This window comes from Muscardinus avellanarius, assembly GCF_963383645.1.
Source record: "Muscardinus avellanarius genome assembly, chromosome: 2".
Classification (NCBI taxonomy): domain Eukaryota; kingdom Metazoa; phylum Chordata; class Mammalia; order Rodentia; family Gliridae; genus Muscardinus; species Muscardinus avellanarius.
In genome coordinates, this window is record NC_137787.1 from 35,063,019 (window position 1) to 35,085,809 (window position 22,791).

Below are 22,791 nucleotides of genomic sequence, written 5' to 3' on the forward strand. Positions count from 1 at the left end.
CCCTTTGCAACTCAGTGAGACCCTGTTTCAAAATAAAGAATAAAAAAAAGGGCCAGGGTGCAGTTTGGAGATAGAATGACTCTGGGTTCCATTCCCAGTATTGCAAAAACAAAAACAAAACAAAACTTTTCCTTTTAACCTGAAAACCACTAATCTGAAAATGCTCCCTGCATACTTTTTTCTTTTCTTTTCTTTTCTTTTTTTTTTTTTTTTTTTTTGGCAGTACTAGGGATGGAAGCCAGGGGCATTTTACCGCTGAGCTACACCCCAGCCCTATTTTTTATTCTTTATTGTGGAACTCTCTCACTAAGTTGCAAAGGGCCTCACTAAGTAGTAGCTGAGGCTGGCCACAAACCATGATCCTCCTATCTCAGCCTCCCAAATGCTGAGATTACAAGTGTGTGCTCAGAGGTAGAACTTCCCTGCGTTTCATTCTCAGTACTGCAAAAAAACAAAAGAAAAAAAAAAAAAAAACACTGGGCATGGTGGCTCACGCTTGTAATCCCAGCACTCCAGCATTGGGAGGTGGAGAAAGAGGATCGCAGTTTGCAGACAGCCTCAGCTACTTAGTGAGGCCCTCAGAAACTTAAAGAGATCCTCTTTCAAAAGAAAGAATAAAAATTAGGTCTAGGGGTATAGCTTGGAGACAGAATGCCCCCGTGTTCCATCCCCAGTACTGCAAAAAAAAAAAAAAAAGAAACCCACAAATGTTTATCATGACATTTCAAAATATATCACCTCAGGCTGGGGGCTTAGCTTAGCAGTCAGTTGCTTGCCAAGCACACATAAAGACCTGGAATCAAAACCCAGTATAAGCCAGGTGCGGGGGTGCACACTTGTTATTCCAGCACTCAGGAGGCTGAGACAGGCAGATCACAGGTTCAAAACCAGCCTCAGCAACTTAATGAGACTCTCAGCAACCTAGTAAGACCCTGTTTCAAACCAAAGAATAAAAAGTGCTGGGGGGTGCAGTTTAGAGGTAAAATGCCATGGGGTTCCATCACCAGTACTAAAAAAAAAAAAAAAAAAAAAAAAGAAGAAGAAGAAGAAAAACTATTATCTACTTGTTATGAATAAATTTTTAAAAAGTATACTGATGTGTGTGTGTGTGTGTGTGTGTGTGTGTGTGTAATGCTAAGGATTGAACCAAGGGCCTTCTACCACTGAGCTATACCCCCAGCTCTATTTTATATGGAAACAGGGTCTTGTAAACAGCCGTTACACTAAGTTGCTGAGGCTGGCTCTAAACCTGTTATCCTCCTGTTTCAGCCTCCCAAGTACTGGGATTACAAGCAGGTGCCAATACACTTGGCTTCCTGATGTCTTTTGGGGTGATGCTTTTAAAGGTAAGTTTTAACTCTGTATGTCCTGAAATCAAATAGGCATATTTTTCTGCATTTCAGAGACTATTGAATTCCAATAGAGCACTAAATTGAACAGTCAAAGCTACTTTTATATTCGACATTCTTTTAACCAATATGATGCTTATACCAAGTGCCCCCTGTGTCCAAAGATGTCTATCTTAACACTAGCTAGAAATAAATGTTAATTCAAACTGAAGTGATACCTGAAACCTCAAAACATCAACTGAGTCATAGCACCAAAGGCATAAAACCACACAACAGAAAAGTACAAAAAGAGCAAAAACTTACAAATCACTTTGTTAAAATAACAAATATATAAAAATATCCCAGTATTTATAGTGTCATAAAGGAATTAAAAATATCCTGATTTAGAAGAAAGCTTAAGAGCCGGGCATGGTGGCACACCCTTGTAATCCCAGCACTTGGGAGGCTGACAGGAGGATCGCAGGTTCAAAGCCAGCCTCAGCAGCCTGATGAGGCTCTCAGCAACTTAGTGAGACCCAGATTTCAATTAAAATATAAAATAGGTCTCAAGGTACTGAAGGTATAGCCCAGAGGTAGAAGGCCCCTGGGTTCCATCCTAGTTCAAGAAAGAAAGAAAGAAAGAAAGAAAGAAAGAAAGAAAGAAAGAAAGAAAGAAAGAAAGAAAGAAAGAAAGAAAGAAAGAAAGAATGAATCAAGCTTACTTTAATTAAACTAAGAATTGAATTCAAATTCACAAAAGAAAAGCCAAGAGACCATCTTACCTGGAAAGACACTGGGAGGAGATGGAGTAGGAACAGCAATAGGGACCCCCACACTCCCACTTCCACTGTTCTCCCGACTGCTGCTCCGACTACTTGGGTGGCTTCCTCCACTACTCCCACTGCTGCTAAAGAAGGAAGAGCCACCAAAATATGAGTATTTATTTATAGTGAGATAGTACCAGAATTTCTCCAAAACTTCTGAAATAAATATAGCAATAATAAAGGTATTTCAACAGCCTTTCACTCCAAATATGAATTTGATAAAGTTGAGGGGAAAGCTGAGTTTAGTAAGCTTGTTTTGACACATTTTAGTAAGATATATTAAAGAAATAGAAAAAGGAGAAAAATTCTCTATAGATGTAAGTGAAAAACACTAGGGTTCAACACGTCAAAATAATATTGCACTCTTATGTTCCAGTTCAATGCTTATCTGAAGAAACTCTTATTACAAAAACGTTTTATTTCAATTTATACCTCCATATACTATCCCATACTTGTGTTTTGTTGTATATAGTTTTTCATCTGTAAAGTTCCACCAAAAAACAACTTGAAATTTTCCACATTTGATCCATAAAATTTTCAGATTAACTATTATCTCTGTAAAGTGGTTGGCGCTTTTGAAATGTCTGGTTTTTTTCAACCTCCTGACTGCTCAAAGTTACTTTAGAAAATGAGGAGAGAGAGGCAGAATCAGATGAGGTGTGGGAGAGTAGAGTGAGGAAAAGAACTGAGAACTTAGCACTTGGAAAATGAGAGAGATTCAACTGAAATTATCTGAAGAGATTATGGTACTATGACCATCACATTTTGTGCTGAGGTAGAGAAAATACCTGTAAGTTCGATTTCTTTGATTCACAGAAGCTGTCCTCACAGGGCTCTGCTGCGAGGGAGCCATATTACGGGTTGGGCTAGGTACGTAATCATTTGGTACCACTGGAGGACGCACTGGCTCCAGTGTGCGATAGGGGGAGTGCCGCCTACAAAAAGAAGAGCGTATGTATTGTGTGATTAAGCAAGTTTGGCACAATAGATTCAGAGTTGCCAGTAGTGAAAGTACAATTTGTAATCAGAAATAGAAAATGTGTTTTAACTCAGCTACCAATTTCAGTCTTCCCTAAAGTATCACTTCTCCACCATCAGGGTCTGGTGAGGATGTATCATTTTTCAGTCTCCAACCTCATTTCCCTGTGCTAATGCAATTTTGTTCGTTCATTTTCAGAGATCACAAAGGTTCTCCACTATTTAAGCCAATTTTTCCTAGACTCTACTCTTTAAAAGTGTTTGAGTTATTTCAGTTATCATGTCAAAGTCTCAAAATTGCACTACCTAGATGCAGTAGTTACCTTCCTCTCCTCTCTCTCCCTAACTAAAGATATTCAAAGACTAGAACAACAAACTGAGATCCTGGATTCACAAAGCCCACACCAATGGTCAAAACCAGCCTTAACAACTCACTTCACCTTCTACAAACTAAATACAAAGAAATTAAGTCTATATCTACACAAAATACACAATTCAATCTCACCTTAACACCTTAGCTTTTCTCCTTTAACTTTCACATTCATCTCTTTCCTCTTTTCCTCCTCAAAGTTCAACATCTACAATGGGAAGAGAATTTTCTACTAGACCACCTAAATCCTTCTACCTTATTTATTCTGAACTGTAAACTACACACCAGACTGACATTATTAACATATACTCCCCTCTCCCCAGATCTTCCTTTAAAGAAAGGATGAAAAGAATAAGAAAGGAAATCTAATAAGAACAAAGATGCACAGTAGAACATTAGTGATTATTGAATTCTCATTTCTAAATTTCCAAATTCCTTGTGACAATGATAAATATGAAATTGACATTTCATAGATGAGATTCTGGTCATTAAACGAATAAAAAGTAGAGCCTCAAGACGTGAAAATTCAAAAGTTTCTTCTCCCAAAATGACGTTGCTGATCTCCATAACTTGACTTCCCAAAGGTTCCGAGAGTTCCTTTAAATTCTGCTCTCCTGGCCACTCAAGTTATGCCTCATAATTTTGAATGAGATCATTTTGTAATGAATGACCCTGTGGACTCTACTAACTTGAAAATAAGTAAATGCCGGATGAAATACTGAGTCATGGGGGAAAAGATACTTTAGATTTGAAATATTAAAAAGAAGTTCAGGAATCTCTGAGATTATAATGCAAATATAAAAACAAAATAAACTGATTAGACAATGTTTCCTTAACAACAACAACAGAAAGTTTTATTTCTTTTAAGAAAAAAAAGAAAACAACCTTTGCCAACTGACAACTATACAGTGAAGGTAATGATATGAACAAAGTAAAATAAAAGGAGAAAAAAAAAAAACCAAACCAGAAACAAACAATAATACAAAAGGAAGAGTAAAAAAAATAGGTTGACTAGGCAAAAATAGGCTGTGATCATCAACTTCCCAGTGGTGTTTAGCAGATCTGTTCTCCAAGGATCCTGTAGAACCACTGCTAATAGCCAAGGGAAAAAATACGAGTACATCTTCAAAATTTGAGAGCAAAAGAAAATTTTATTTTACTAGAGACTAAGGTAGTTTACCTCATTAATAATTTTGACTTAATCCCTAAAAAATTACATTAGGCAAAATACATTAAAGAAATATAAACAATTTACAGAGAAATAAAATAGTTCCTCTGATACCGGTACTCTTACCCTATGTCATCTTCATCTTCCTTCTTTCCTAAAGTTGAAATAATATTTGATTCACAAGATTCTATCCTCTATTCTATGCAGATTTTTAAACCACCTAAAGCAAAGTCATCCTATTCCCGGTTGGTAATCATTTTTGTCCTTTTGTTTTCCAATAACCTAACCATAAGTCAGCTTCCAACACTCTCTTCCTTTATATCCCAACTCATCCTTATCTTGTCCTGATTCCTAGTGCTTAGGGAGGAATGACTTTTCATATTGTGTTTGTGTGTGTGTTTGTTGTTTTAGAGGGTTTTTTGTATTTTGCTTTTATTATATAATATATAATATATAATATATATATATATACATATATATATATTTTTTTTGGTGAGGGGGCCAAAAACCAAGATTGTCAATTAAAAACTTTTTTCATATATCATAGAGCCAATAATTGTCAAAGTGTTTTATCTCTGTCTCATATATACTTTTTAAAAATCCAATTTGTGGTTTAGTGACCCTGAAAAACAAGTTGGTAGAGGACAAATATTACCCCCTTTTACAGATGAAAAAACTTAATTATTGAGAGGCTGACTACACAGAACCACAGGACAAGCAGTGGAGCAAAGCTAGGAATATAGCCATCTGTCTTTTGGGCTGTTATGCACACTTGATGAGAAATCTCGATCACAATAAAACAAGCTTATCTTATGAGGCTATGGAAGAAAAAAAAAGTCAAGAATTTCCATTAATTGACCACTGTTTTGCCCAAAGTTGAATCCAGAACCCAATTCTGTAGTGCCGAATCAAAACTAATAGAATAAGATCTAGAATTTTGCATTCTACACGGCACTCTTGAAAATAGTCTAATCCAACTATAATACAAAAGGTCTATAACATTTTCTTGGGGGGAAAAAAGAGAAATTAAAATTAGACTGAATTTAGCCAGGTGTGGTGGCTCACGCTTGTAATCCCCGCACTTGGGAGGCTGAGACAGGAGGATCGCACAGGTTCGAAGCCAACCTCAGCTACTTAGTGAGGCTCTCAGCAACTTAGTGAGACCCTGTTTCCAAATAATATATAAAATAGGTCTGGAAGTATAGCCCGGAGGTTGAAAGCCTCTGGGTTCCACACCCAGTATCACCAAAAAAAAAAAAAAAAAAAAAAAAAAAAAAAAAAGAATTTTACAATAAACCATGGACTGGGGGAAAGGATTTTATCTCAATTTAAAATTCATTAGAAAATAATTTTCAGAGCCGGGCATGGTAGCGCATGCTTGTAATCCCATCATTCTGAAGGCTGAGTCAGGAGGATCACGGTTTACAGACAGCCTTAGCTACTTAGTGAGGCCCTCTGCAATTTAGTGAAACAGTGTTTCAAAATAAAGAATAAAAAATAGGACAGGGGGTGTAGCTTGGAGTTCAAATGCCTCTGGGTTCCATCCCAAACCTGCAAAAAAAAAAAAAAAAAAAAAAAAAAAGAAAATAATTTTCAATCTATGGCCGTACCACCTTGAACGCTCCAAATCTGGGAAGCTAAGCAGGGTTCGGCCTAGTTACTACTTGGCTGGGAATACTGGGTGCTGTAGGCTTTAGAAAAAGGAAAAGAAAATAGAAAAGGAAAATAATTTCCAGACAAAAATTTAAAAGTATAAAGATGTGCTTCCCAGGAAAAATAAAAGTTATATACACAAATTATCCTAGGAAGAAAATATCCTTTTTTCAAATACATAAAAAAAAATTCAGAGCTGGGCATGGTGGCACACACTTTTAATGCCAGCGCTTGGGAGGCCAAGATAAGAGGATCACACAGGTTTGAAGCCACCAGCTTCAGCTACTTAGTGAGGCTCTCAGCTACTTAGTGAGACCCTGTTTCCAAATAAATTATAAAATAGGGCTGGGGGTGTAGCCCAGAGGTAGAAAGCCCCTGAGTTCCATCCCCCAGTACCACAAAAAAATAATAGTTCAACTATACATTTTAAGCCAGGCATAGTGATACATGTTTATAATCCCAGCACTTGGGAGGCTGAGACAGAAGGGGCACAGGTTCATGGCCAGCCTCAGCTACTTAGTGAAGTCCTATGCAACTTAGTGAGACTCTGTTTCAAAATAAAGAACAAAAAAATAGGGCTGGGGGTGTAGCTTGGAGGTTCAATCTCCAATACCGCCAATATATTTACATATTTAAAACACAATTCTACATGAAATGGTTTTCTATTATATACTTAGTTACATACTCACCCAAGTGTCCCTTTCCCTGACACAGGGGGACTGGGGGGCTTCTGAGTTGGAGGTGTTGTACGTGGCAGCCCACCCATCTTCATATTCTGGGTGCTCACCTAAAAAATTTTGAGAAAAACTCAACTTGTATACAGTGAAATGAAGTGGCACTTTTAGAAAATAATGCTATGCTACTGAACAAGGAAGGGAAGATTTAAATATAGGGAGGGAATTACAGAGGCCATGCATTTCATATGCAATTTCTACTCTACTATTACTCTACAGTTGTACTCAAAGGACTCTTCCTAACATGAGATTTTCAAATCATTATAAACTTTATGCAAAGAATTTATTTGCCATTAGGTCATCACACCAACAGATCACTGGTTAAAGTATTTGATATTACATTCAACTGAAATAAGTGAATTACTATAAAAATTTTACTTTTGATAAAAAAAACTCAATGAGAAACAATATGGTCTTCAAGCAATTTATTTTAAATAGTTTCCTTTAGATAGGAAGTATATCAAACAACACACGTTTGACAACTAAATATATGCAACTAAGCATATGAGCCATTATAACTCGAGAATATACAGTAAAGATAAATTGTGTAAAAATATATATAAAACTTTATTTCAGATCTCTTTAATGTTCTCTGATGAGAAAATGACCTACCTGACAACTGCTATACGTTGAAAGCATATTCCTAAACATCTACAGCAGAAAGTTATGGCTAAGATATCCCACTCAACTGTGAGCAGAATCAGGGCCACTGGCAATGCCATAGTTCCAACAGGAATTAGACTTACGAAGCCCCAAAACTAAAGGTTAATTCAGACTTAAGAAAGATGTGACATAATAGTAAGTCAGAGATGGAGCATGACTCAATTATGCACTAGTCTACTCCCAACTGAAAATGCAAATGTAGGAGAGATAGGTGATCTAGGAATAATAAATGTCACCAGAGAGGTATGTGAACATTTAGAGAGAAAGCCTTAGAAATCCGGACATCTCAAGTAATTTGAGACGACCAACAGGTTAAGTTAATGTCCACCAATTAGGTTCATTCCTGACCCTATTTTAAGCCTCTACTATTTTGGATTGTGATCTTCAAAACATACTTCAAAAAGCATCCCAACTTTCTAATAATAATATATTTTTAAATTATATTTAAAACATATTATTTAAATTATATTTAAATTTATATATATAATTATAAGTATTTAACATAGATTTGTAAAATGAAACTTTAAGATAATATGCCATTGAATCAGAATACACTTATAATTGTAATTTCTTTTTTTTTAACTAGGGGTTGAACCCAGAGGCATTCTACCTCCAAGCTATATCTCCACCCCTATTTTTTATTCTTTATTTTGAAACAGGATCTCACTAAGTTACAAAGGGCTAAGTAGCTGAAGCTGGCCTCAAACCTGCAATCTTCCTGTCTCAAACTCCCAAGTACTGGGATTACAAGTGTGCGCCACTAAGCCCGGCTATAATTGTAATGTCAAAATATAATTTGGTGTGTGTGTGTGGTACTAGGGATTGAACACAGGAATATTCTACTTCTGAGATACATCCCAGCTCTATTTTATTTTTATTTTGAAACAGGGTCTCGTTAGGTTGATCAGAGTCTCACTCCTTACTGAACCTGCAATCTTCCCACCTCAGCTTCCCAAGTACTGGGATACAGGCATGCATCATTAAAATATAAATTTTCAAGAAACAAATCATGATTGCATACAGAGTACTGAAGCTTTCAAAATTAACTTGGGGTTGGGTGGGATTTTTTAAAGTTCAAAAATACTACTTATTATCTGAATGGGCCAGAAATAACATGTCAAGAAACAAATTATTCAAATGAATAGCCCAGTGAACAAGTTGTGTGTGATGTTAAAACAATCTTTAATGACAAATGATACCTTTGAAATGTCAATACTCTCAAAGCGAAGCATTTATCTGTAATCCTTTTGTTGTTGCTTTTAAACCATAAATACACAACCAACCAATTACCAGGAAAGAATAAAAATTAACTTATCCTTGTTCTCTCCCTCATTAATAAGCAGAGGATATGCTAACTGTATCTTAAACTGGAAAATGCCAGAAGATTGTTCAAAAATCAATCCACATTTGAGGAACCAGTACAATTTTAAAACTGTAAATCTTGATTTAATGATACCAGAAGGTTTTTAAGGTAGTAACCAAAGTCCTTTAAGCTCAACCTTAAACAAGATAAAACTCAAAGTTACTTTGAGTGATGAGGGAGAAGTGAACCAAGCACTAAACTACAAATCGATTTGCTAGAAACAGGAAGGAAAAGGAACAAGAATAGAAAAAGAGTAAGAGAGAATTTTATTCTATACATGGGGTAGCTAAAATACTTGAAAATAATTTTCCAACTTTGATTCCTTTTAGGGTTTGGATGTAACGTGATTTGTTAAGTTGCAGTATTTTCTGTAAGTCTTAGAACCTACTCCAAAAATAATTATTAACAATCTTGAAGTTAAAATCTGGTGGGCATGTCTTTTTATTTATTTATTTGGGGTGAGGGGCACTGGGGATTGAATCCAGGAGTATTCTACCTCTGAATTCTACCCCAGCCCTATTTTATTTTTTATTTTGAAAAAGGGCCTTACCGAATTGCTGATGCTGGCCTCGAACCTGTGATCCTCCTGTTTCAGCCTCCCAAGTACTGGGATTACAGGCATTTGCCATCATGCCCAGCTCTGGTAGGCATTCTATAAACTAAATTCAATATACCTTATGAGCTATAGAATCCTCAAATGATTATATTTGCTTGCTCTGTATAATGTGCAAATAATCTAATACTTCATTAATACTGTATTGCCTATTATGCTGTTTTCCAAAACAGTTTTTCCCTTGAAAAATGTTTCTATGCTAAATAAAACACTGAATATACTGTCGTCTAATAAGAAAAAAGAGTTGGAATAAGTGCCAAACAAAACTTGCTTTCTTTATAAAAGGTAGAATCTATATTACAAAAAGCCTATGAAAAAAATGAAGCCAGGTGTGATGATAAACTCCTTGTAATAACAGTACTTGAGAGGTTGAAACAGGAAGACTGAAGGCTCAAGGATAGCCTCAGCAATATAGCAAGGCTTTCAGCAAACTGGCAAGACACTGTTCCCAAACAAAGAAATAAAAGGGACTGGGGACGTAGCTCAGAGGTCGAATGCCCCTGGGTTCAATCCCCAGTACTAAAAAAAGTGGAAAGGAGTGTGGGGAATACAATGGCTTATAAAAGGAATAAATGACTCATACATTTAAATTAAAAAGACTAGCTGGGCATAATGGCACACAATTGTAATCCCAGTACTTGGAAGGTTGAGACAGGAGGTTCACGGCCAGCCTCAGCTACTTAGTGAGGCCCTCCACAACTTAGCAAGATGCTATTTCAAAAATAAAAAATTGAAAAAAATAGGGAAAATAGGGATGGGGTGTAGCTCAGAGATAGAATGCCCCTGGGTTCTATCCCTAGTACAGCAAAAAAGAATTAGAAGACTGTCCACAAATCCTATAGAAATCACAAAGAAATAAATAACATATGAGGAAAAGGTTTCAGAGCCAGAAGTAGTGGTGTACACTTGTAATCCCAGTACTTGGGAGGCTGAAACAGGAGGATTGCACGGATTCGAAGCCAGCCTCAGCTACTTAGTGAGGCTCTTAGCAACTTAGTGAGACCCTGTTTCCAAATAAAATATAATATAGGTCTGAGAGCATAGCCTAGAGGTACAAAGTCCCTGAGTTCCATCCCCAGTACCACAAAAGAAAAAAGGAAAAGGCTTCAAAGAGTTCCTAAGCTAAACTATTAAGTTAAAGAAGACAGGATGTGGGCCTGGGAAGCTGGCTCAGTGGCAGAGCATTCACCTAGCATGCCCAACGCCCCGGGACAGATGCAGCACTGTGTGGGAAGGGAGTATTTCAATACACAGAAAAAAAGAGAAGTATGAGTGGGCTGTGTCCGCATATAGAATAAAGGATGGGAAAACACTGGTCAAGCACCTCTGCGCCTTCATTTACTGTCCAGCATTGTTCTCCACTATAGTCCCATTGGGTACATAATTCACTGGATTCCTAGAATTATTTTGTGGGTACAAAGAACAAAGACGTTAAAAGATAAGTGTAATTTCTTGTTAGCTGTTCCTAGGAGCCCCTAAGTTGGACCTAACTCCTACTTAGGAACAGACCCTGAACTAGGAATGTCAAGAAGGAATCAGTGGGACCTGGATAAACATGAGATATGGTTTGGGTAACTGATCTAAACTGGTGTAAAGGGTAAAGGATTTGTCTGTTTCTGTGTTTTCTTCAGTTAACAATCATGTGTATTTCTATTACTTTAGAGGTTAGCATGTCAATAACCAAAATTTGAACACAGCCTTTGAGGAAAAGGTAAACCTTGTTTTTGGTCTAGTTCACTGCACAAAAAGAAATCTCCTCACAATTCCACATATATAATTCACTAAGACTGAGGGTTTAGAGCCAACACTCCGACATAAGGAGTGTATCTGACTGTGCTTCTCTGGTATGATCTACCTACCATAACCAGATGACATATCTGTGGCCACGGTTAGCACTACTGATTCAGAACTCGGTCATTTTGTCATGTGGTTATCACTTATGAAAATAAAGACATGGCAAACAACAGAACAACATATAGAATATGGTTTTTTTTTAATTGTAAAATTTGTCTAAAAAAAGAAGAAAACACATACTAAGTTTGATGAAAACCATTTTAGTAACATTTGACAGGCATCTTGAATATAGCCAAATTAGTTTTAAACCTCCAAAGTACAAAAATGCTACTGAAAGAAATCACACCAAAACTATTTTCTAATTCACTTATTTACTTACTCATTTGATTACAGAACTGAGGGTCAAGTAGAAGGCCTCACACATGCTAGGCAAGGCTTCTTTCACTCAGCAATACCCCCAGTTCCCATCTCTAATTATTTTTTATTTTTTATTCTTTTTTTCTAGAAATTATTGAACCTAGGGGCATTCTACCTTCAAGCTACTTCCCCAATCCTATTTTACTTTTTATTTTAAAGCAGAGTCTCGCTAGATTTATGAGAGTTTCACTATTTGCAGAGGCTATTCTCGAGCCTGCAATTCTGTCTCAGCCTCCTAAGTACGGCATGTACCACCAATTTCAGCTCCCATCTCTAATCTCTAATTCTTTTTTTTTTTTTTTTTGTGCTAGCTATTGAATCCAGGGGCATTCTACCTCTGAGCTACACCCTCAGCTCGATTTCTTATTCTTTATTTGAAACAGGGTCTTACTATGTTGCAGAGGACCTCAGTAAGTAGCTGAGGCTGGCCGTGAACCCAGACAGCCTTCCAAGTACTGGGATTACAAGCGTGCACCACCATACCCAGCTTCCTATCTCTAATTCTTAACTTGTATTTTATTAAATAATATTGTGAACTTTTGATGTTTTGTGTTTATAAACTCTTAAAATGAGTTTATATTGAAATATATATTTATACAGCTATTTGAAAAGACATTCATTTGTAAAATACATGATACTGCAACTTAATAATCCACATTAACAGTGAATGTTCTTGCATCTGTTTCTTTATATTGACTGAGAATCAAAAGATAATGAGTTATTATCCACAAGGTACATAATAAAGCACACCATTTATAGAATAAAAAGTCTATTACACAAGGGGAGGGTTAAATAAAACATATTGAGTTGGCCCTCTAATCCATAACAAAATTTCTACATTTACAAAAATACAGCTAATTTTATTTCATACCACATTTTATGATAGAGTAGTATACATTTCAGTTTCATAAAATATATTAATATTACAAAATAATCATTCATTCAACAAACTCTTAAGAAATACCTAATGTGTGCCAGGCACTGTTCTAAGCACAAGGATAGAACAGTGAACAAAATAAAGCCAAAAAAAAAAAAAAATCTACCCTCCAGTAACATGAAGACACACCACAAAATTACATGACAAAAAAATAAAATAACGAGGAATAACTTGTTGGTTTTAAAAGGCCAAGTGCCAAATATTTCTTCCTCCCCATATGTAATATTCTACATAAGGACAAAGAATGGAAATCCAGCCCTGGAATCTCTTACCTTAAATCTAAGCAACCACTTAATGCATAAATGGAGCAAATAAAAGAGGTAAGGAAAAAAAGCATTGAAAGGTTAGTTGGAACTTCAAGATGTGAAGAGAAAGGAAAAAAACAGGAAAACAAGTTAAGCATTCAGCATTAAAAATAATGTTTCAGTAGATCATAGAAGGAGTGGTTAAAGCAGAATGTGTCATGAACAGGAGTTTCTGATGATATTACTTAAAGCATTATTTTATTCAAAACCTCAGTTTCATTAAAGATGTCTTCAAATCAGTGATCCTTACACACTGAAGTATAAACAATATAGGGACCAATGAGTCCTAAAAGAATAACATATTAATCTGGAGATTAAACAAAAATAGTAAGGTAATCACCTTTTAATTATATAAACAGAGAAGCACAAATATTAATTTTTAAATTCCAGGGGTCTTTTGGCATTAGATTATGTAATAACCTAAAACAGTCTGTTGTTAGCCTTGAATAAGTTTTCCAAGTTATAATAAATTTCAGTTATTAATTAACCACCCAATTATACATCCTATTTTAACATGCTCTAATTAGTAATCTAAATGCAGGTAGGTATCAATCATAAAAATAAATATCAAATTCCAGACAATAATGCTTATATCAAAACTCAAAGGAAGAAAAACAATTTTAATAATAAATTTATAATGTACATTTTTTATATAAACCACAGTAAGTATAGATTTAATTCACTTCTAGTTATAATAGTATAGGTATACGTTTTATTTAAATATGTTTGTATTAGAAAAGACCACATGAACTATACAATTTCGCTAATAGGCATATATGTATATTCAAAGTCATATCTAGTAAGTCATTGTCTTTCAAATAACTGATCATATGTAAGTTTTATTTTTGTAGCAGTGGGGATTAAACCCAGGGGGTACGCCCCAGCTTTATTGTATTTTTATTATTTATTTGTGGTACTGGAAATTGAATCCAGGCGTGATCTACCTCTGAGCTACATGCCTAGCCCTATTTTTTCTTTTGAAACAGGGTCTCACTAAGTCACAAAGAGCCTCAGTATGTTGCTGAGAGTGGCAACAAATCCATGAGCTTCCTATCTAAGCCTCCCAAGTACTGAAATAATAGGCCTATGCCATAGTGCCCAGTTTTATCTTTTATTTTGAAACAGGGTCTCAAGGAGTTGCTGAGACTGGCCTCGAACCGGCAATCTTCCTGTCTCAGCTTCCCAAATACTGGGATTATACACTGTACCACCATGCCAGATATAAACTTTAAATAACACTTTAGCTGAGTGTGACTTTAAATGGTTTCTTAAGGCCAGGCGTGGTGGCGCTCGCTTGTAATCCCGGCGCTTGGGAGGCGGAGAGAGGAGGATCCTGCATGTTTGAAGCCAGCCTTTGCTGACTTAAGAGACCCTGTTTCCAAAAATATAAGCATAAAATGGGTGTATTCATTCGAGTCATTCCTCCATGCCAGTCTGGTATGGAGCTGTACCTATCCTCTGTATTTCTTTCTAATAAACTTCTTTAAATCTTCAAAAAAAAAAAAAGCATAAAATAGGTCTGGGAGTGTAGCCCAGAGGTAGAAGGGCTTCCAGGAACCCCAGTACGACCCAAAAAAAAAAAAAAAAAAAAAAAAAAAAAAACTGGTTTCTTAAGTATAAATATTTTAAAGAAAATTCACATGTTCCTCAGTTGTATGGCTGGTGCTTTTTCTTTAATTTGGTTTGATTTTTGTAGTACTAGGAATCTAACACATGCAGACCACATGGTCTATCACTAAGCTATATTCTAGCCCTCCTTAGCTTAGATGTTACTTAATATACATACAAGGCACTCTACTACATCTTAAAAAAATAACTAAAATATATAATATTCAAAAACATTGAAAAATATAAAGTCATGTATTACTTTTATCTATTCTCCCCCAAACCACTGAAATGAAGTTATTTTAGTTCAGCCCTTTATAACTTAGTGAGATCCTGTCTCAAAATGAAAAAAATAGAGCTGCCACACTCTTGTAATCCCAGCGCTGGGGAGGCTGAGACAGGAGGATCACACAAATTTGAAGCCAGCCTCAGCTATTGAGTGAGGCGCTCTCACCAACTTAGGAAGATCCTGTTTCCAAATAAAATATAAAATAGGTCTGGGAGTATAGCCCAGAGGTAGAAAAGCCCCTGGGTTCCACCCCCAGGGCAAGAAAGAAAGAAAGAAAGAAAGAAAGAAAGAAAGAAAGAAAGAAAGAAAGAAAGAAAGAGAGGGAGGGAGGGAGGGAGGGGGGGGGAGGGGGGGAGGGAGGAGGAAAAGAAAGAAAGAAAGAAAGAAAAAAAGAAAGAAAGAAAGAAAGAAAGAAAGAAAGAAAGAAAAGAAAAGAAAAGAAAAGAAAAGAAAAGAAAAGAAAAGAAAAGAAAAGAAAAGAAAATAGGGCTAGGAGTATGATTCAGAGATCTGATTTTTTGTTCTGGGAATTGAACTCCTGAGTTCAATCCTGAGACCACAAAATAAAATAAATTAATTATTCTAGAAAAAAAAAAAAGTACATGTGTTTAACATATGTTGTTTCTAAAAACTAATGCCAAAAGTCTGATGATAAATTTTGGGGAAAAGGTAAACATTTTAATAACATGTTGAATGATTTTTCAATCAGTAATTTTAAGCCATTAAAAAATTAAGATTATTCCATGTTTTATTCAATCCTCATAATTGATTAGGAAAATGTAATTCATTCAAATATGATCATTAAAAACTTAAGAATATAGAACTAAAAAAAGTAAGAAAGATAAAAATTTATATTAATAAGGAATCCACAACCACAACTGGGCCAAGACTTGGTCTTCTAGAAAAGTAAAAATATAAGTTTAATTTTCTGAAGAGTTAGTTCCATTATCAATTATTATTTTTAAAAGCTTGACAAAAAATATACTTACCTTTACTCCATGTCCAATGTCATCCAGAATTGTATAGTCAATAGGTTTTCTAATGTAACGAACTGGTCGTTCCAGGTTGGCTGGAGCAATAATCTTATGTGTTCTTGAAGTGTTTTTATTGGTAGTCAAAATACCAATTTCTCTTCTTGCAACTTTCTCTTTATGAATATCAACTGTCTGCAAGATACAATATTTTTTAAAAGACAACAAAAAAAGTATGCTCTGATATCCAGAAAAATAAAAATTTAACAAGAGATTTAACAAGGCTATTCATATTCGCTTGATAATTTTCTCCTTTCTGGACTACTGGCTTTCTCCATTTTTAGACTAATATGAGAGTTGGCAAACCATGGCCCATAGCCTGATTTTATCATCCCACTGCCCGATTCTGACATCCCACAAGCTAGTCTTTACATGTTTTAAAGGTTGAAAAGAAAATGCCATAATGTAAACATTTTATCTAATTCCAGTTTCCATTTCTGTAATTTTATTGGACACAGCAGGGGAGCTGTGTTCCACTTCTCTATGGTTACTTTTATACTGCAATTTTAGAAATAAGTAGTCTCAACAAAGAACATAGTCTATAAAATCTATTAATACATATTAGCTGGCTTCTTAACAGAAAAAGATTGCCAACTTTCAGGTTAAAGCATGCTCATTTTCTCCTCTCCATTAAGTTTTAGCCTAAGATAATGATTAAGAGAGTTCCAATAATTAATTTGGTTATATTTAAAAATAAAAGGATAGCAGGTTTGAGAACTACCTCAACAACTTAGTGAGACTCTCAGCAACCTAGCAAGACCCTGTTTCAAATCAAATAATAAAACGGGGCTGAGGGTGTACCTTGGAGGTAAAATAACATTTAGTTCAATACCCAGTACCACAAAAAAATTAAAATTAAAATAACCTATTTGTATAATTACTATTAATACTTAAAACATCTTTTTATTTAAAAAAGAAGCCAGGCATGTTAAAAGAGAAGCCAGGCATGGTGGCGCATGCTTATAATCCCAGAATCAGGAGGCTGAGACCGGAGGATTGCGGTTCACAGACAGCCTCAGCTACTTAGTGAGGCCCTTTGCAACTCAGTGAGACCCTGTTTCAAAATAAAGAATAAAAAACAGGCTGGGGGTGTAGCTCGGAAGTAGAATGCCCCTGGGTTCCATCCCCAGTACAAATAAATAAATAAATAAATAAATAAATAAATAAGGGAGAGCTAAAATATAAATGCAATGTTAAAATGTGTTAATCTAAAAGAAAAACAAGTTTTTGTAAACAAAGCTGCATATATTTTGTCATACAAAAGGCTTATGAAATATTCCATTAATTTAGCCTGGTATAGTGGATACCTATAATCCCAGTACCTTGGAGGCCAAGACAGGAGTACTGTAAGCTTCAATGCCAGCCTCAGCAACTTAGTGAGAGCCTCAGCAACTTAATAAGACTGTTTCAAAAAACAAAAAATTAGCCAGGCATGGTGGTGCACACCTACTGTATTCACACTACTTGGGAGGCTTAGACAAGCAGATCACAGGATTGAAGCCAGCCTTGGGCAACTTAGCAAAGCTCTCAGCAAGTTCATGAGACCCTATTTCCAAATAAAAATAAGAGTATGGAGTGTAGGCTCAATGGTAGAATGCCCCTGGGTCCCATTCCCAGCACCATTAAAAGCAAATAAATAATAAATTTAAAAATTTTTTAAATAAAATAAAATAGGGCTGGGGGTATAGACCAGTCATATGCCCTTGGGCTCAATCCCCAGCAACTAACACAGACACAGACACAGACACACACACACACACACACACACACACCCTCTCATTAATCTGTCTTTATTAAATACATATGACACAATTCGTTACAAATGACACTATTTTTTTCTAACTTCCTAGCAAAAGATGACTTTTTCAAATAGTTACTAAAGCTAAGCATTTTTTAAAGTGCACATTGCAGTTTAGTGGTATGTAAGCAGAAACTACTCAAATGAAAAACAAAAACACCAGACTTCACTGGTTGTGGTGGTTGGTACATGTTTATAATCCCAGTACTTAGAAGGCTGAGACAGGAAGATGGCAGGTTGGTGGCCAGCCTCAACTACTTAGTGAGGCCCTTTGCAATTTAGTTAGACCATGTTTTAAAATAAAGAAAAAATAATAAGGCTAGGGTATAGCTCAGAGGTAGAATGCCCTTGGGTTCAATCTCTAGTACCTCAAAACAAAACAAAACACCAGATGTTGAGTATACAGAGTAAAATTAAATATGGTTTCTTAAAATATGTACTGGATACGATGTAAAATATATTTTCCCCTTTAGGTTGCAATAAGAGAGTCTGAAAATCACTTCTATAAAACTGGTCACAGTCGGGCATGGTGGCACATGCTTGTAATCCAAGCATTTGGGAGGCTAAATCACAGGCTTGCAGCCAGCCTCAGCTAATTAGTGAGGCCTCCTGCAACTTAGTAAGACCTCGCTTCAAAATAAAGAGTAAGTACTAGGCATGGTGGCCCATGCTTGTAAACCCAATACTTGGGAGGCTGAGACAGGAGGATCCTAGTTGGCCAAAAGCCTCAGCTATTTAGTGAGGTCTATTGCAACTTAGTGAGACTGAGACTTTGTTTCGAAATAAAGAATAAAAATAGGGCTGGGGGTGTAGCTGGGGGTAGAATGTCCCTAGGGTTCAGGTGCTGGGTTCCCCAATACCATAAAATAAATAAATAAATAAATAAATAAATAAATAAATAAATAAATACAATTATTATCTACTATTTCTGGCTCAAGAAGCAATTAATAGTCCCTCTCCCTCTTTCTTCTTTTTGCTATTTTCTCTCTAGTCCCCTTTCTAAAATAAGTAACAATAAAAAGTTAAGCATCACGATATTATTATTATTAAAGAAGTCTGAAAGCTGATTATTTTTCTTTTTAAATTGCCTAATGTATAAAGTAAACCTGAAATACACTCAAAGCTTTCCCATTTCTCTACAACCAAGATAGCTTAAAAGAAAGAAACCTGAAGGTTCATGCCTGTGATCCCAATACTTAGAAGGCGAGACAACAAAACTGCAGGTTCATGGCCAGCCTTAGCAACTTAGTGAGGCCCTCCTCAATGTAATGAGACCCTGTTTCAAAACAAAAAAATCGCCAGGAGTGGTGGCAAATGCTTCTAATTCCAGTACTTGGGAGGCACACAGGAGGATTACAGATTTGAAGCCAGTTAGCGAGGCAATTTAGTGAGGCTCTTAGTAATTAGCGAGACACTGTTGCCAAATTAAGAATATATATACATACACATAAATATATACATGTATTAATACGTATGTATTCAAAAATTTTTAAAGAAATGAAAAATAGGTCTGGGGTGTAGAAGTTCCCTGGATTCCATCCCCATTACCACAAAGTAATTAACTGATTAATAAAATAAAAAATAAAAATAAGCCAGGCGAGGTGGTGCACGCTTATGTAATCCCAGCATTTGGGAGGCTGAGACTGGAGGATCGCGGTTCGCGGACAATCTCAGCTATTTAGTGAGGCCCTTTGCCACTTAGACCCTGTTTCGAAATAAAGAATAAAAAATAGGGCAGGGAGTGTAGCTCGGAAGTCCAATGCCGCTGGGTTCCATCTCCAGACCACAAAAATAAAAAATAAAAAATAAATAAAAGTATCTCAGAGGTAGATTGCCCATGGATTCAACCCCCAGTAGCACAAAAATAAACAAAGTACTAATAAATGTCTAAATGAAGCATCAAATAAAAAATTGACCAAGGTAATAACCTATCACTTCAAGTATTTCTTTTTAAGAAAAATGTCTTTGAATTATCTGTGCATGTCAAGTAAATTTTAAGACTTGTTTTCCTTTTTAACTACTTACAGGAACTATCACAGAAGAGTTAGTAATATTAAATTTAATTTTATTTTTATTTTTTTATTTTGTGTGTGCCTTTTTCTATGGATTGAACCAAGAGGCATTCTACCTCCAGCCCCCAGCCTAGCTTTATTTTATTTTTTACTTTGAAACAGTATCTCACTAAGTTGCTGAGGGCTTTGCTAAATTGCTGAGGATGGCCTTGAACCTGCAATTCCCCTGTCTCAGCCTCCTGAGTACTAGGTTCATAGGTGTGCCATTACACCTGAAAATATTAAATTTTACTTAGTTTTTTACTTTAGAGAAATGGAAGTTTGAATAAAGCTTAATGAGTAATTCTGATCCATTAAAAATACAGGCTATGGCTGGGCATGATGGCGCACGCTTGTAATCCCTGCGCTTGGGAGGCAGAGACAGGAGGATCACGCTGGTTCAAAGCCAGCTGTGCTGGCTTAGGAGACCCTGTTTCCAAATAAAAAGTATAAAAATAGGTCTGGGAGTGTAGCCCGGAGGTAGAAGGGTTTCCAGGAACCCCAGTACCACCAAAAATATATACATACAGGCTATGAAAATTATTTTATACTATTATCAAGTATACTTCAAAATAAAAAAGAAAACATATAAGACTTTATTCATGTAAATAAGTTAAATAAATAAATAAACAAATAAATAGATGGCTATGGTTTTGTTTGGAGTTTGAACAAAAAGTTGGAGAGCACTTAATCTGTTCTATAAAGGAAACATTTAACCCAGAAGAGTCTGAGGCTTTCAGCAATCATCTACTTCAGGTCCCCCCCCCAAGTACTGGGGAGGAAAGCCAGGGGGGTTCTACCTCTGAACTACAACCCCAGCCCTGTTTTTTTTTTTTAATATATTCTTTGTATGTGTGTGTGTGTGTGTGTGTGTGTGTGTGTGTGTGTGTGTGTGTGTGTGTGTTACTGGGGATGGAACCCTTCTACCTACAGGCTACACTCCTAGACCTATTTTATATTTTTATTTGGAAACAGGGTCTCTTAAGCCAGCAAGGCTGGCTTCGAACCTGCGTGATCCTCCTGTCTCCGCCTCCCAAGCACAGGGATTACCAGCTCCCGGCTTATTCTTTATTTTGAAACAGGATCAACTGAGTTGCAAAGGGCCTCACTAAGTAATGAGGCTATCCTTGAACCACTGTCCTCCTGTCTCAGCCTCCCAAATGCTGGGATTACAAGACTCAGCAGTTCTTTAAAGTCTTCTCTTAGCAGGGGATGGTAGCCACACTTGTAATCCATTACCTGGGAGGCTGAGACAGGAGGATTACAGGTTCAAAACCAGCCTCAGCAACTTAGTGAGGCTCTCAGCAACCTAGCCAGACCTTGTTTTCAAATAAGAAATAAAATCAAACTGGCAGTGTATCTTGGAGGTAGAATAGAATGTCTCTGGATTCAATCCCCAGTACCAAAAAAAAAAAAAAACCTTTCTCTTGTAGAAAAGATATGCATTCAAATTAAAATATGTGGAACACCATCACCACCACCCCATACCCATTTCCTAGCTCCAACTTCATCAACTCACAAATAATCTATTTACACACACACACACACACACACACACACACAAACACACACACACACACTTTCTTCCGGTACTGTGACTGGAACCTAGGGGCCTTCTAGCTATACCTCCAGCCCTATTTTTTAATCTTTATTTTGAAACAAGGTCTAAGTTGCAGAAGGCCTCACTAAGTAGCTCAGACTGTACTTAAACTGCAATTCTCCTGTCTCAGCCTTGCAGGTACTGGGATTATAAACATGTGCCACCACATCTGGCTACATAATATATTTTAAATATTTAGTGTGGTGGCATAGGCCTGCAATCTCAGTATTTGGGAGGCTGAGACAGGAGGATCATAAATTGAAGGACAGTTTCAGCAATATAACAAGACTCTCAGCAACTTAGCAAAGCAAAATATATTTAAAAAAAAAAAAGTTGGGGAGTAGATGCCCTGAGCCTCAATCCCGGCCACAAAAAAAAAAAAAAAAAAACTAGTAAACTAATATATATATATGGAGAGAGAGAGAGAGAGAGAGAGAGAGAGAGAGAGAGAGAGAGTGTGTGTGTGTGTGTGTGTGTGTGTGTGTGTGTGTGTGTGTGTGTTTTACTGGAGTTCCTGGAAACCCTTCTACCTTCGAGCTACACTCCCAGACCTATTTTTATACTTTCTTATTTGGAAACAGGGTCTTAAGCCAGCACGGCTGGCTTCGAACCTGCGTGATCTTCCTGTCTCTGCCTCCCAAGCACGGGGATTACAAGTGTGCACCACCACGCCTGGCAGTTCATATATTTTTAAAATTTAAAAATATGGCTACTAAAGCCAGGCGTGGTGGCGCACGCTTGTAATCCCAGCATTTGGGAAGCTTAGAAGACAGGAGGATCATGGTTTGTAGCCAGCCTCAGCTACTTAATGAGACTCTCTGAAACTCGGTGAGACCTTGATTCAAAATAAAGAATTAAAAAAAAAAGGCTGGGGGTGTAGCTTGGAGGTAGAATGTCCCTGGGTTCCATCCCTAGTACTGCAAAAAAAAGAGAGAGAGGAGAGGAGAGGAGAGGAGAGGAGAGGAGAGGAGAGGAGAGGAGAGGAGAGGAGAGGAGAGAAGAGAAGGAGAGGGAGGGAGGGCTGGGAGTGTAGCTCGGAAGTAGAATGCCCCTAGAGTTCCATCCCCAGTACCAAAAAAAAAAAAAAGTATACACGCATACACACACACACACACACACACACACACACACACACACACGGCTTCTAAACTGGACATGGTGGTACATACCTATAATTCCAGTCCCTGGGAAGCTGAGACGGAAGGATTGCAGGATACACTGCCAGTTTAATTTTATTTCCTTTTTGAAAACAAGATCTTGAGGCTGGTTT

The 22,791-nt window shown here is 36.6% G+C and overlaps 1 protein-coding gene across 50 annotated transcripts in view; it reads right to left on the reverse strand.

The window, feature by feature from the left end:
- Positions 1-22,791, reverse strand: part of ABI2 (abl interactor 2) — a gene marked incomplete at both ends in the record, with an annotated part of 113,273 nt that overhangs the window by 34,245 nt on the left and 56,237 nt on the right. For 12 of the 50 annotated variants that reach the window (XM_080689727.1, XM_080689707.1, XM_080689696.1 and 9 more), the window contains 4 exons: positions 2,111-2,235; positions 2,941-3,087; positions 7,011-7,108; positions 16,031-16,207. In XM_080689727.1, the coding sequence (XP_080545853.1) occupies positions 2,111-2,235; positions 2,941-3,087; positions 7,011-7,108; positions 16,031-16,207 (547 nt within the window). Of the gene's footprint in view, positions 1-2,110; positions 2,236-2,940; positions 3,088-7,010; positions 7,109-13,114; positions 13,133-16,030; positions 16,208-22,791 lie in introns of all 50 variants that reach the window. The other 38 variants (XM_080689725.1, XM_080689718.1, XM_080689722.1 and 35 more) reach the window with 8 other exon arrangements.